Source organism: Notothenia rossii (assembly GCF_949606895.1).
Source record: "Notothenia rossii genome assembly, chromosome: 9".
Taxonomy (NCBI): Eukaryota; Metazoa; Chordata; class Actinopteri; order Perciformes; family Nototheniidae; genus Notothenia; species Notothenia rossii.
In genome coordinates this window covers 37,902,501-37,917,851 of record NC_136907.1, presented here as the reverse complement: position 1 = coordinate 37,917,851, position 15,351 = coordinate 37,902,501, and the positions used below count along the sequence as shown (strand labels likewise).

The 15,351-nt window shown below is 38.6% G+C and overlaps 1 protein-coding gene across 6 annotated transcripts; it reads right to left on the bottom strand.

The window, feature by feature from the left end:
- Positions 1 to 208: 208 nt before the first annotated feature.
- Positions 209 to 15,075, bottom strand: LOC307019803 (uncharacterized protein). 6 transcript variants are annotated; one of them, XM_079650906.1, is made up of 10 exons: positions 14,892 to 15,075; positions 14,723 to 14,797; positions 14,481 to 14,555; positions 9,184 to 9,258; positions 8,942 to 9,016; positions 2,606 to 2,680; positions 2,440 to 2,509; positions 660 to 730; positions 470 to 513; positions 209 to 298 (listed from the first exon to the last, which is right to left on the bottom strand). In XM_079650906.1, exons 1-10 carry the CDS (start codon positions 14,955 to 14,957, stop codon positions 232 to 234), a joined length of 693 nt encoding a protein of 230 aa, XP_079507032.1. In that variant the 5' UTR covers positions 14,958 to 15,075; the 3' UTR covers positions 209 to 231. The 6 variants fall into 6 exon arrangements, with proteins under 6 accessions (XP_079507032.1, XP_079507033.1, XP_079507036.1 ...); XM_079650907.1 differs by lacking the exons at positions 209 to 298; positions 470 to 513; positions 660 to 730; positions 8,942 to 9,016 and having other exon boundaries at positions 1,555 to 2,509; XM_079650910.1 differs by lacking the exons at positions 209 to 298; positions 470 to 513; positions 660 to 730; positions 8,942 to 9,016; positions 9,184 to 9,258 and having other exon boundaries at positions 1,555 to 2,509.
- Between the last annotated feature and the right edge of the window lie 276 nt (positions 15,076 to 15,351).

Below are 15,351 nucleotides of genomic sequence, written 5' to 3'. Positions count from 1 at the left end.
TTATTTCATTTTTATTTGAAGAAGAAATTATACAAATATACAAAGGAAAAAACTATTCTACAATAAAAACAAAAGGCTTTGAGGTTTTTAAGTTGAATAACATTATTTTTTATTACAAATGAACATGAACATTCAGCAGGTATATACAATAACAACAACAATAACAACAATAACTATAACCAAAAAAAACAATCATAACAGATCAAATAGCAGCACAACGGGTGGGAATATTCAGTCCTGCTGTTCCTCTGTTGTGGTGTTGTCCTTCTCCACCCACTGTCGGGGCCACTTCTTCCCACTGTAATAAATTGTAAAGATATTTTGACATCAGCCATGAAAATAATTCAAAATATGGCAATATATGTTACACCTCTGTCAGATAAAAATGGTAATCAAATGCTTAGACTAATTAGTTATTGGTACATTTGCAGTGAAATTTAAAATACCGTAATGATAAAATGCTACATACCACGTGGAACAAGGTTCCCACTCCACCAATTGCATTTGCTTCCCCTAAAAAATTATCGAAAATATTTTTACCATTTCAAGCAAAAATATGTAAGTTATGTGTCATTCAAATCCAAAAAATGCATCTGTAGCATGCTTTAGATGTACATTATATGACCTGACACAGTGATCTGTATTTATGACGAACAAACCTTTTGCCTTCTGGTCTTTACTACCGTCACTGGGTAGTACTGCTCTCCTCCCACGATGTTATGGCTGCATTCTGAAAGAGCAATAATACTTTTGCACAATTTGATCTGTAATTTATAAAATCACATTCAGTTTGCTTTTATTCACATAAATTGTATTTCCACAATAATGTCAACTGTTTATATAAAACTGCAAAAAGGACAATCATAACATATATTGTTTAAAATATATATTTGACTGTTGTGGGTTGATCTACCACCACCGTTAAACAAATTATGAATTGTTTTTTTAAAAGTGTTTCTTTATTGCTAAATAGTTGTAAGACAAAAATGCCCTAAAAGTATTTGTTTAGAAAAGACAACAGTTGACATTTTTAAAACTTCTCTATACAGAGAAAATATACTAGAGCTAGTGTCTTTACTGCAGGGCCGTATTCATGGGGTCAACATTGAGGGGGGACCAAAAATTCAATAAAAATTTGAATACTAATTTCCTGCCACTCTAAAGGAAAATACATAAAAAATCACTAACACATTGGATACTTTAAAACCTGTTTAACCCCATGCCCCTGCCCGTGGGGGCAAAACACAACAATAGTCACGAAACTGAGAAGCATCCTTAATGTCGGTGGGACAATTTGACGTTGGGTGTGGGCGGGTGGGGGACCTAACCTCCTCTAGGGGGGTCCGGGGGCATGCTCCCCCGGGAAGATTTTTTTTTAAATGTTGAAGTTAAAAGCATCAATCTGGTGCACTTTGAGAGCAACATTAGGGACTAAATCTATGGATACATCTCAACAACACCCATGTGAAACAGAACTGAACAGATTTACTTTTTCTTTATGTATATTTTACAAATCACTCCCTTTTTAAACTGTAGTAGGAGTTGGAATGATTTCATACCTGTTATTCTATTATTCTCTTATTTTGTATAACTATAATGATCATATAAAGGTGTGCCTTGGAAATACTTGTTTTGCATCAATCTTGATACAGGGTACTTATTATATGTTATAGTTTGGATTCCTAAAGCTTTTAGTCTACTATCCCATCATTCAAGGGTGGTTTTCACAATAAGTAATGGTTTATTTTTTGCACGGACACTATCATTTACATTTTTTTACTATGTTCAAACTGAATTTACTTTAAAAACATTTATATTGATTCTGACTTTTTCTACATCCAACTCACAGGTTTATCATTGCTTTGAGAAAAAAGATTATTCATTTAACCATTTTTAGAAGCGAAGATATAGTCAATTGTTCTGCATTGCCCGTTGCCTTGTACTTTAGAAGCTGGCTTAAATTCCCACTCTCCTTCTGATCGCCTCGAAAAGCCAGACCTTGCCGCGCCAAGTACCTCACACCCTCAACAATCTTCATCAGATTTCTTCTTGCTTGTTGCTGCCGTCTTTCAAGCACACGTGAAAGTTGCACATTAGCAGGCTCTGGCTCCTGAATCCTAGTCATCACAGCTAATTTGTGACACTGGCTGTGTTTATGCACACTACATTTCTCCAGTGCCTTCTTCCAATTGTTATAACCAGTCTTCACAAACGCTGAATCTGCTTTTGACGCAAGCTTAGACTATTGTGCTGCAAAGTATTTAGGACAATAGAAACAGAGGACCCCTTTTACACAGGGGCTGTAATGGAGCCATGTATGATCTTCAAACCACTTCTCCTGAAAGTAGAGTATTCTATTGGATAGGGTTTGACTGGGTATGACTTTCACATTTGGATGATTTGGGCAAAGTCCAAGCTCCTCCCCTTCCTTTCCTGTACCTTCATTTTCGCCTGCCTGGCTGCTCTCTCTCTCATTGTCAAACTCACTCTCCCTGCTTGATGGTATTATCTGAAATACATATGAGGAAGATCTCATCTTAAATTAACATTAACATTAGACTGCTATGTTGTCATTATTCTGTCTTATAGTTCCTTTCTGACTTACTTCCATGTCACCAGCGCACACTCTCCCTGTCTGGTCGACATGCTCACATTCTCTCTCTCCGTCTCTCTCTTTACTCTGAACACACCAGAGTGAACATGGAAGAAATATCAGTAAACTATTGACTAGAAAGACTGTTGATACACATTATACATATGAGGGGACACAGGAGTCTGTACATTAAAGTGGACCTATCATGCTATATTTTAATAATATAGTGTAGGACCATACCTATATAAGGCATATTTATACTTTAAAAAACAAAACAAAAAAAACAGATCATGCATTTTAGCCATTCCTCATTTCGCTCAAATCAACACTGAGCCTGACATTTTGGATTCAATGAGAACAGCACCATAGTTTGGCCTTTTACATTTACTACAGCTTCTACAGCTTCTCCAGCGCTTTAGAACGGCAAAGCAAGTGGCTGTCTCCTCCTGATTGGTGGAGTTGGCCCAATAGCCTTAGCGCCACCATCCTGACGGTGCTCAATCTGGATCCGTTTTTTTCAGATCCGTTGCAGCTCCTTTTTTAAAGATTTGGGCACAGAGAAAAATAGAGAGGGTTGTGTTTTCTGACTCTTGGTGAGTTCCCTGACGCACCGGGGACACATATTCATGTTTAAAAGGCGTACAAAGGTGAATTTTGCATGATAGGTCCCCTTTAACAATTAGAGTGGTACAGTAAGTGATCTGCCCTCGCTCAAGGGAAAACCTCCAGCTTGACTTGAGACCGCCCCCGTGATAGATAAATGTAATTATAATGAAGCCAGCTGCAATGGATCATTGATCCACCAGGGGGTAAAGTGGGGTTCCACACTGGAGCTCATGTGAAATAAAGTCAGATACAGTATGCTGGATGTACAGCGGAACTTTGTTAAGATCCATATGTCACGGATATCATACTACTGTGCTAAATAAGAGACATGTAATCATTTACAAAACATCACCATGTTTTTATTTAACAAAATAATTTTGTTATTCGAAAAAATCGAACGGGAGGAAATGCAGCCCGGCTCTCGATTTTTAATCCTAATTTAATCATCATCTTCACCACGATCATTTATGTTTATGTTCGCCGAATTGACATGAAATCACTGACACATATGAATATACTGTATTCAACTTCATTAAAACGTTATTAACGTGCCTAAACTCAGTAATTCACCAAAAATATGTATATTTTAATGGAGCTTCGTCGGTCGATCAGGATCCCAAAGTGTAGCGGAGGAATCCTCATCTGGATGAAGGGTGTTATTTTCCCCATAAGGAACAAGTCGCTGCAAATTATCCCGCTTATTACATGGCCACATTCTCAACAAAGTAACGACATGACTCCCAATATTAATTGAAATGCTTTTATGGATTTAGAAAATGTTTTTATTGATTTAAAAAATAGTTGTATGTATTGATTTAAATTGACATGCATCCGCTAAGAAAAATAGTCCGTTGTTACAGTTTTTTAAACAGTCTGAATGAAACGGCAGCTCTCAGCTGTGTATTTACACAACAAATGGCCCATCAACCACAGCTCTCTCCCCCCCTCCCCCCCTGATCTTTCTTCTCCAGCAGCTAAATTAACAGTAGGTTACTCTGAGTGACCATAGACTGTATGTGACAAGCTTACAGTTAGTGACGTAACAACACCATAAAAGCTGGTGGGTTGAAAGCAATACGGGAGGTAAAAATAACTAGAATAATTGTGATTTATTTATTGTGGCTTTTATGTTTTTAGGTATAAAATGTTATGTAATTCAGGCTTATAGTTCACCCTTCTCTAAAAGCCTTCAACAATGACAATATTCATTGTAATTTAATCAATCTTTCCAACACACATTGTAAAAAATAGCCTACTGTAAGTTAAGAAATCGTTTCATTATGTACATCTTCTGATGTAACAACAATAACATTATAAATAGTAACATAGCTGAACATGGTATTGCACATTTAGCTTTGAGTGTTACTGACCTGAGATGTTTTTATTACATGAATTAAGGTGACTGAGGCTTTTTAACATACAGGGATGCAAACTCATCAGGTATGAAAAAGGTGACAAGGATCCGAGCCCCCGGCTCCCCCACCCCACGGAATGACAGAGGATTTTAGCAGTCAGAACAACTAAAGCAGCAGTGTTAATAACAACAGAAACGCCAAAGAGTCACATCTAATAGAAATATATAAAAGCATTTATTTCAAATTGTGGAGCAGTCAGTTTATAATTTTGGCAGCACTGTTGAGCATTTTGAAAATGTATTTTCGTGCCTCTGTGCAAGGCTTAAGTCTTTTTATCTTTATAGCCACACGGTTTAAAGTTATTAAGTTCATAAACTCAACAAGTACTATACTTGGGCACAATTTTGAGATACTTGTACTTTATTTACGTATTTCAATGTTTTGCTACTTTGTTCTTCTACTCCACTACAGTTCAGAGGTACATGGTGTACTTTGACTCCACTACATGTATTTAATACCTTTAGTTACTTCACAGATCTGGATTAATTAAGTGAAATATAATCAAGTGTTAAATCAGACTTTAGTTCCACCTGGAGTAAATCCACAAGCTACCCTGCAGTATACAAAGTCATTCAAACTAGCTGCACCTTTACCAGCTTTGAGAACACTTTCATGATCAATCATTATAAAACATATCATATCTATTATTCTGAAATGGACCAATCGGCACAATGACTACTTTTACTGTCGCTACTTTCACTATATTTTGATGATAATACTTTTCTACTTTTACTTGAGGAACATTTTGAATGCAGGACTTTTACTGTAACAGAGTATTCCTACACTCTGGGACTATTACTTTTCCTCAAGTACAAGATCTGATTACTTCTACTTTTACTCAAGTACAAGACCTGAGTACTTCTACTTTTACTCTAGTACAAGATCTGTGTGCTTCTACTTTTACTCAAGTACACCTGAGTGCTTCTACTTTTACTCAAGTACAAGATTTGAGTACTTCTACTTTTACTCTAGTACAAGATCTGTGTGCTTCTACTTTTACTCAAGTACAAGATTTGAGTACTTCTACTTTTACTCTAGTACAAGATCTGTGTGATTCTACTTTTACTCAAGTACAAGATCTGAGTACTTCTACTTTTACTCAAGTACAAGACCTGAGTACTTCTACTTTTACTCAAGTACAAGATCTGAGTACTTCTACTTTTACTCAAGTACAATATATACTTATACCACCTCTGTTTATAGCCTATGAAAAAAACTATTAGAAATAGAAGGCTAAAGCTAACGTTAGCAGATAGTGACAATGTATGCTAGCTAGCTAGCTCAACGATTCCTTAAATAATATTGCCACAGAAAAACTTTTCAGTTCACATCACGCTCTGCCGCTCCGACAGGGAGCTCTGCTCTGAACACATGAACGGCCCGTTCTAACAGCTGTTCACCAGCGGTCCAGTCTGTGCCACAGTGACTCCGGACGCACAGTTAATATTAACGAAAGCACCCGTAGGTAATGTAGCTGCTGAAGCTAGACCATCATCTCGGAGCAGCAGAGCCTTATTATACATCCATGAGCAGAGCCGACAGGCAGGAAGACTCGAGCACACAGCTCGTACTTCATTATAATATATAAAAAAAGAACACCATGCGTGTCATGATGGCACATAATAGCTCACGGCCGCAGATTACTCCGGGTCCCAGCCCCTCCCATACCCCAAAAATATTTGTATTGCATATCTACATGAATCAGACAAACGACTTATTTTGGATTCAAAACGGCAAATTTCGCCGAAAGGGGACAAGTTTGCATCACTGAACATAGACAGAGCACAACTGAAACATAACATCTGAGATGTAACAACATAATACACTTTTCGGGGATGCTTGGGATGTGAGGAGTGAGGGACACGGCTTAGAACGGGCGTGTCGCCTGGCAGGACAGGAGAGTGTGTGCACCAGTCTGCCTTGATCTATGAATTCATGTCCGTGACACTCACTGCTGCCCACAGCTGTTTTATAGAAGGAAATTCCTTCACTTCATGAAAGTGTTTTAACCACACACACCTCTACACACACATGACGGGTGTTATTTTCCCCATAAGGAACAAGTCGCTGCAAATTATCCCGCTTATTACACGGCCACATTCTCAACAAAGTAACGACATGACTCCCAATATTAATTTAAATGCTTTTATGGATTTAGAAAATGTTTTTATTGATTTAAAAAATAGTTGTATGTATTGATTTAAAAAATAGTTGTATGTATTGATTTAAATTGACATGCATCCGCTAAGAAAAATAGTCCGTTGTTACAGTTTTTTAAACAGTCTGAATGAAACGGCAGCTCTCAGCTGTGTATTTACACAACTAATGGCCCATCAACCACAGCTCTCTCCCCCCCTCCCCCCTTGATCTTTCTTCTCCAGCAGCTAAATTAACGGTAGGTTACTCTGAGTGACAAGCTTACAATTAGACACAACACTGTAATTGCAAGTGACCCTCAGTTAGTTGACTTTTATGTTCAACTGCTAAATTCGTTACTGATAAAAAAAAGGGCTTCTACTGTACCTAATTACCTTAACACTAGAACCGCCAGAGTTTTTTTTATAGGCCTACCTAAACCCGTCAAATCCCGCTATTAGAATGCAATTTTTAACAACATAGGGTGCTACATAACACACTTTCAGGAAAAGTCACGGACTGGGAGACTTTAATATTTTATTGAAAAAAAGTTACATTGCACACACACAACACACATCACACAAATTGACCCGATTGGCGGTTCTAGTGTTAAATAAACTCACTAATTAATGAAACCAGTTCAATACGCATTATTCTTATTCTTATCATTCTTTATGAGCGCAGAAATAGTCTTAAAATCAGATCTGTTTTTTAAATGAAATCTGACGGCAGGCAGTTAGCTCTGATCACCTATGATAAATACGCCGCACCTAATCGCTGGCCATTCAGCCACAGACACTGTTCGAAATGGGGGGGAGATAGGAGGAGCTTGGCTCCCCCGAAGAGGGAGGGGGCTCCCCTGAAGGCTGACTTTGAGATAAATAGGGGGAGCCCAAAACAATCGTGCATATTTGTGTCAAACAGATTAGAAATGTTGAGTTTCTGTAAATAACAGTTCTTGAAATAAATAATAGTCATTGTTCATTACAGTTTCTGAATATTTGTTTTATATTTGTGAATATGTCTGGGTGTTCCCATCTGTACGTGGCGGCGCTGCATTCTTACTTACGTTGCTATGGTTATGGCGGTGATGCCGGCGCGGTATTTGAAATGTTCATATTGATATTTTTTTAACTCTGGCTGTGTAATAACAAAATATGGCAAAACGAAAACAGCCAAGCGTCACAGCTTTTGGATTCACAAGCAAAGAAGCGAAGGAGTCTAAAAATGACAACGTGAACGGAAAACAACTTTTAGTTGGCCGGCTGTAAGCGGCGTTAGGGTCGAGTTTGACAGCTCCACACCGAGGGAGAGGCCTGCCGATGCGGAGCCTGAAGAGGCTTCAACAACGGCCACATCCGCCGGCATAGTGACACCGTCTGTATTAGTAGAAGAGTGTTTTTATAGCAATTGATCGCATCCGCGCTGCTGCGCCAGTCAACAGAGCGCGCGTGTGACATATTTAGTAGCAGGATGTGCTCTGAAAAATAGGGCTCCCCGAAAGCAAATGGGTAATTCGAAAACTGACAGAGCTCCCTCTATACAAATCAAACTGTAGACGGTGTGAAAGCACCTATTGTTTTAAATAATGGTCGGAATGTGACCTGTGAGCCTTCTGAATTACCATGGGACAGCACATTCTAAACTAAAATGTTCAATCAATAAAGTAACATCTTATCTTATCTTAATAATATCTTCATATTAATAATAAATCATACAGTATGTGTCCGAAAGGGAGCAGGAGGAAGCAAACACAAAAATATACTGCATATTAAAGCAAACGATTGTAAAGGTTAAAGTATGAGCATAACAAATAAAGAAGTGTAATGTAAACATTTACATTATGATTATTTAATATATAAAGACTATGTATTATTGAATTACAAGATTAGATATACTTTAGTTGATCTAAAATATTGATGTGTTCAAATGCTCTTCAAAACACAACTGAAAGTCCATGAAACTTGTCTTTCTGTATTTGTGAATGAAGCGCCATCTCCTGGTTAAAACCTGAAATTGAAAATCTGGCAACGCCCTCTTGGAAAATAGTGGGAGGGCTTAACATTCCTCTATACTGGTCTTTGGCAGGTAGTAGGCAGGAAGCTGTAAGCTGGAGTCCGAAATTCAGTGCTACATCTGTATGTTGACATTAATCTGTCTTAACCATCAATATAGCTCCTTTCTGGCTTACCTCCATGTCACCAGCGCACACTCTCCCTGTATGGTCGCCATGCTCACATTCTCTCTCTCCCTCTCTCTCTTTACTCTGAACACACCAGAGTGAACATGGAAGAAATATCAGTAAACTATTGACTAGAAAGACTGTTGATACACATTATACATGGGGGGACACAGGAGTCTGTACATTAACATTAGACTGCTATGTTCTCATTATTCTGTCTTAACCATCAATATAGCTCCTTTCTGACTTACCTCCATGTCACCAGCGCACACTCTGCCTGTCTGGTCGCCATGCTCACATTCTCTCTCTCCCTCTCTCTCTTTACTCTGAACACACCAGAGTGAACATGGAAGAAATATTATCAGTAAACAAGCTATCTGACTGGTAACAATACTCACTTTCTCACTGCTCTTAACTTACTTTTTTTCTTTTCTGAGGCTGCCCAAAAAACTGTCTAATGTCACTGCCACCCTTCCTCTTGCTCATGCTTACAGCTTGACCTCTGCGATCTGCAGTTGCTGATGCGATGAATACGGGCCAGCAGCGCTGGATATAAGATAATTAAACATGTTTATTAGCAATTCTGAGCGTTCTAAACCCAGCACAAGCTATGATGCACACTGCAAACCTCCTGCGTGTGAGTATCTTTTAAATGCTTCTGACGATTATGAAATACTATTTCATAATATTTGTAGAGTATTTATTATTTAATTAATTCTGGCACCTTTGGTATTCCATAGATGTCACACATCAACGTTTTAAATCTTTCCACACCCTACAAATTACAAAATAAAATAGAAATAATCCACATGAATAAATATCTATTGGATTACATCCAAAACGACACCGTCATTTTCTACATAGCTGACACTAGCCTGCCAAACCCTGGCTAACAACTGAAACCAGCTAGCCCACAGCTAGTTAGCTACTATTCCTGAAAAGTTCGGTTTTAACATCAGAACTACAAGTTACTTACACAAAGAAGCTAAACCGGAGGGTTCATTAAGATTACCATTACGAAATAAAATAATATAGATTACTTTAGGGCTAACTAGAAAAGATAGCAGAACTGATGGAGGGCAAATTAAAACACGACTGACCTGCTTGGAGCATCAAGCTAACTGAAGGTGGACTCAGACGTACAACAGCGAAATACACCCCCGGGTACAACATAAGGAACCAATTTACATATGAAAAGAAATATCATTTTGGTGAAGTTCACAATAACAGAAAATATAGATTTTCAAGTATACAATTAAAGAAAATAAAGAAGTCATAGAAAAGCAATTTTATTTTAATTAAAAAATCAAAAATTAAAAAATTTAAACTTTTGAGTGTATCTAAATATTGGGGGGGATGTGTCCCCCCCAATGTATATGGTGAATATGGCCCTGTAAAAGAGTAACAAGTTTGTTTTAAAGCACAACACATTAACATACATGGAGACACATGGTTATTACTTGATGGGTATAACTGCATCTGGCTCTTGGGCATCATATAACTTCATGCTGTGCATCACGAGATTGTTGCACTTCGACCTCTGCTGTTCCCTGTAAATACAAACAAAACACTAAATTGAGTACAAATCAGGACACAACATGTGTTTTCCTCAAAACAAAAATCAAATCCGTCTTGAAAACATAACGAGACCGTTTACATTAGCTGTTAACAGACGGTAAAATAGGTGCTATTCACATGCATTACAAGGGGTTTAAGCCATCAAAAAAAGGCTGGTTTGCAAGAAAATGAACCAAATAGTCATGATATTGAGATAGTTCATAAAATGTCCAACTACTTCTTTTTAACCCCACCTCATGCTCAGAGATGTATATAAAGTGGCACATGGGTCCTAGAATAAAAAGAACAGACGATTATTTCAACTTTTACCTTGATAAGTGAGAGCACAGGCCAGTCTACATGAATGGCAAGGCACGTTTCTGTCCAAAGGTTCCACGGTGGAGTCGATAATGTTTTAAAATATCACTTTAAGTCGTGACACTAGTGCTGCATAGTTTACATCTCCATCCCATCTGTGATTCAAACAATAGAAATGGGTACGTTTACCTGATCAGTATGTAAACATAACACGTCTTGAATTAACCTCTGAAACAATAACTAGTCTGACACACTCAAGGGCTTACCTGATGTGAACCTGAAGTCGATAGCAGGAGGCAAAATGTTTTCAAGAGGAGGTGGGACTGTTTTCTGGTGAGGCAAATAAAAGAACAAAATATTTACATGATGAAAATGTAACAATCATTTCAGTAGAATTCATTAAAACACCTTTGATTCAATTAATGGTATAAAACATTAAAACACAAGTATCATTTAAAACGGTATTGTCTTTATATACATTTATAAGGATGGCATTTATTAATAAGGATGGTATTGTTAAATACCAGTACAATTCCATGATTCTCTACACAGCAGATCCTAATTACCTCAATATACACTCCTTTATCTCGTTTGCATACTGTCTAATATCTACTTTATGTTGTCATCTCCTTATTAAAACTGTATTTATTGATATTCCTCGCTAAAGACTGCATTTTACTGTACTACATTGAACACATCTTGCTGACGTTATAAAGGCATCCTCGCCCAATACACACTTTTACTGAATTGCGTCTGAATCAGGGCAGGAATTTCACGAGGGCCACGAGGGCCATGGCCTCCCACTTTGGCCTTGTGCCCTTAAAAATGATATCTGCCATAAGGCCACAGTGGCCTTGATGCCCTCTCTGACTACGTTTTGTGGTTTAGCAGTCTGCCTCTTTTCTGATACGGCTTCAACACCAGCATATTTTGAAGGAGGAAAAAAAAATCAGCGGTGCGCTTGATTTGAGCCTGGAATGCACCGCTCGGACGGTCTATGATGACAGTTGACATCAGTCTAGGACCTATCTCCGCCCACCCCCTCACGCGTCCGTGTGCGTAGGACGGTCTAGGACCTAGCTAGCTGATTCTCCGCTGAAGAAAAAGGCTGAGGTGAGGTAAGGTTTTGTGATGATCCTGTTTGCCGTTAAGTTTTTCATTTGTCCAGTGATAACATTACTATTTCTTGCTCGTATGGTAATGCATAATTATAATATTTTGAAGTGTTTTTGTTACTACTTGGATAAGTTATGTTGCAGTTGTGTTCTTTTTTTATTATTATCTAGTGCTAGGCAGTTAGCGCTGTGTTGTTAGCTGTCAAAGACCTCTGTGCAGACTTATTTGACCACCGGCGATCGCAGACGGAAGTTCAAAGTTTGCTGCTCGTTTATATCGCCCAATTTTCAAAACGCGATCAAAATACCCATTCACATGTCTTGTGGCATGCCTGAACTGTCTACATACGACATTGTGCGTCACCATAGTAGGGAAACTTTCCTCCCATTATGGTCCAGATTCTTATTGGAGAAGGGAAGAATGTACCCCAATCTGCTGCACCTAATACAAATAGTCCTAGTTTTTCCTGTCTCTACCTCTCAAGTTGAACGGCAGTTCTCAGTAATGAAGAGAATGCAGGGCGATTGGCGTTTAAGCCTGCACACTTCAACAATTGAAGATCTACTCCTCATCAAATCCCAGGGTCGTGCTCCTGCTGAATATCAAAGTGATGAAGCTGTGGCAAAATGGTGGGCAGCTGGCATCAACAAAAGGAGACCCAATATTCATCTCTATGGTCAAAGGAACCCCAAAAGTCCAAATCTCCCTGACTCGTCATCATCTCCATCTTCAAGTGACTCAGAATAAGGACGCACCTTGACGTAGGCCCACTGCCACAGTCTCACAGTGAGCCAAACATGTCTGTGCTATAAGAATCCTTTGTAGTTTTAATAAAGAATTTGTTTAATTGCAATTTGGTTTCCATTGAATGCTTAATAAATATATATAAAAGTATTGTAAATGCATATACAATCGTAGTCACTTCATATCGTATGTTAAATCATTGTTTTAATTTATGGCCTTGGTGCCCTGGCTTTTGGCCTTTGTGCCCTTAAAAAATTGACAACTCAAAAGGCCAAGTGGCCTTGCCCCTAAAATGACGAAATTCCAGGCCTGGTCTGAATGCACTGAGTCACCTCCGTCACTTTCTACTGAGAGCTAACGTTAACTCTCCTGCAGATTCCAACATGGATGTGCATCTATAGCGTTGCATAAGCATGAAAAATATACGTATAAGTATACGGCTGCGTCGCGTAAAAAATAGGATTCATCCTTATTTTAGAGGAGCCCTGCGCCGAGACGCTTCTGGGACGCTTCTGAGCCGTAACGCGCCGCGTGTGGTGGAATAGCACCCATTCACTAGAGTTTCTGTAAATAACAGTTCTTGAAATAAATAATAGTCATTGTTCATTACAGTTTCTGAATATTTGTTTTATATTTGTGAATATGTCTGGGTGTTCCCATCTGTACGTGGCGGCGCTGCATTCTTACTTACGTTGCTATGGTTATGGCGGTGATGCCGGCGCGGTATTTGAAATGTTCATATTGATATTTTTTTAACTCTGGCTGTGTAATAACAAAATATGGCAAAACGAAAACAGCCAAGCGTCACAGCTTTTGGATTCACAAGCAAAGAAGCGAAGGAGTCTAAAAATGACAACGTGAACGGAAAACAACTTTTAGTTGGCCGGCTGTAAGCGGCGTTAGGGTCGAGTTTGACAGCTCCACACCGAGGGAGAGGCCTGCCGATGCGGAGCCTGAAGAGGCTTCAACAACGGCCACATCCGCCGGCATAGTGACACCGTCTGTATTAGTAGAAGAGTGTTTTTATAGCAATTGATCGCATCCGCGCTGCTGCGCCAGTCAACAGAGCGCGCGTGTGACATATTTAGTAGCAGGATGTGCTCTGAAAAATAGGGCTCCCCGAAAGCAAATGGGTAATTCGAAAACTGACAGAGCTCCCTCTATACAAATCAAACTGTAGACGGTGTGAAAGCACCTATTGTTTTAAATAATGGTCGGAATGTGACCTGTGAGCCTTCTGAATTACCATGGGACAGCACATTCTAAACTAAAATGTTCAATCAATAAAGTAACATCTTATCTTATCTTAATAATATCTTCATATTAATAATAAATCATACAGTATGTGTCCGAAAGGGAGCAGGAGGAAGCAAACACAAAAATATACTGCATATTAAAGCAAACGATTGTAAAGGTTAAAGTATGAGCATAACAAATAAAGAAGTGTAATGTAAACATTTACATTATGATTATTTAATATATAAAGACTATGTATTATTGAATTACAAGATTAGATATACTTTAGTTGATCTAAAATATTGATGTGTTCAAATGCTCTTCAAAACACAACTGAAAGTCCATGAAACTTGTCTTTCTGTATTTGTGAATGAAGCGCCATCTCCTGGTTAAAACCTGAAATTGAAAATCTGGCAACGCCCTCTTGGAAAATAGTGGGAGGGCTTAACATTCCTCTATACTGGTCTTTGGCAGGTAGTAGGCAGGAAGCTGTAAGCTGGAGTCCGAAATTCAGTGCTACATCTGTATGTTGACATTAATCTGTCTTAACCATCAATATAGCTCCTTTCTGGCTTACCTCCATGTCACCAGCGCACACTCTCCCTGTATGGTCGCCATGCTCACATTCTCTCTCTCCCTCTCTCTCTTTACTCTGAACACACCAGAGTGAACATGGAAGAAATATCAGTAAACTATTGACTAGAAAGACTGTTGATACACATTATACATGGGGGGACACAGGAGTCTGTACATTAACATTAGACTGCTATGTTCTCATTATTCTGTCTTAACCATCAATATAGCTCCTTTCTGACTTACCTCCATGTCACCAGCGCACACTCTGCCTGTCTGGTCGCCATGCTCACATTCTCTCTCTCCCTCTCTCTCTTTACTCTGAACACACCAGAGTGAACATGGAAGAAATATTATCAGTAAACAAGCTATCTGACTGGTAACAATACTCACTTTCTCACTGCTCTTAACTTACTTTTTTTCTTTTCTGAGGCTGCCCAAAAAACTGTCTAATGTCACTGCCACCCTTCCTCTTGCTCATGCTTACAGCTTGACCTCTGCGATCTGCAGTTGCTGATGCGATGAATACGGGCCAGCAGCGCTGGATATAAGATAATTAAACATGTTTATTAGCAATTCTGAGCGTTCTAAACCCAGCACAAGCTATGATGCACACTGCAAACCTCCTGCGTGTGAGTATCTTTTAAATGCTTCTGACGATTATGAAATACTATTTCATAATATTTGTAGAGTATTTATTATTTAATTAATTCTGGCACCTTTGGTATTCCATAGATGTCACACATCAACGTTTTAAATCTTTCCACACCCTACAAATTACAAAATAAAATAGAAATAATCCACATGAATAAATATCTATTGGATTACATCCAAAACGACACCGTCATTTTCTACATAGCTGACACTAGCCTGCC

Coding starts and splice junctions, on each gene's coding strand:
- LOC307019803 (XM_079650906.1), bottom strand. CDS start 14,957: ATGAGCAAGAGGAAGGGTGGCAGTGACATTAGACAGTTTTTTGGGCAG. Junction 2,510..2,605: donor TGTGCGCTGGTGACATGGAA/GTAAGTCAGAAA, acceptor TATGTATTTCAG/ATAATACCATCAAGCAGGGA. Junction 299..469: donor TGGGAACCTTGTTCCACGTG/GTATGTAGCATT, acceptor AATTTATTACAG/TGGGAAGAAGTGGCCCCGAC.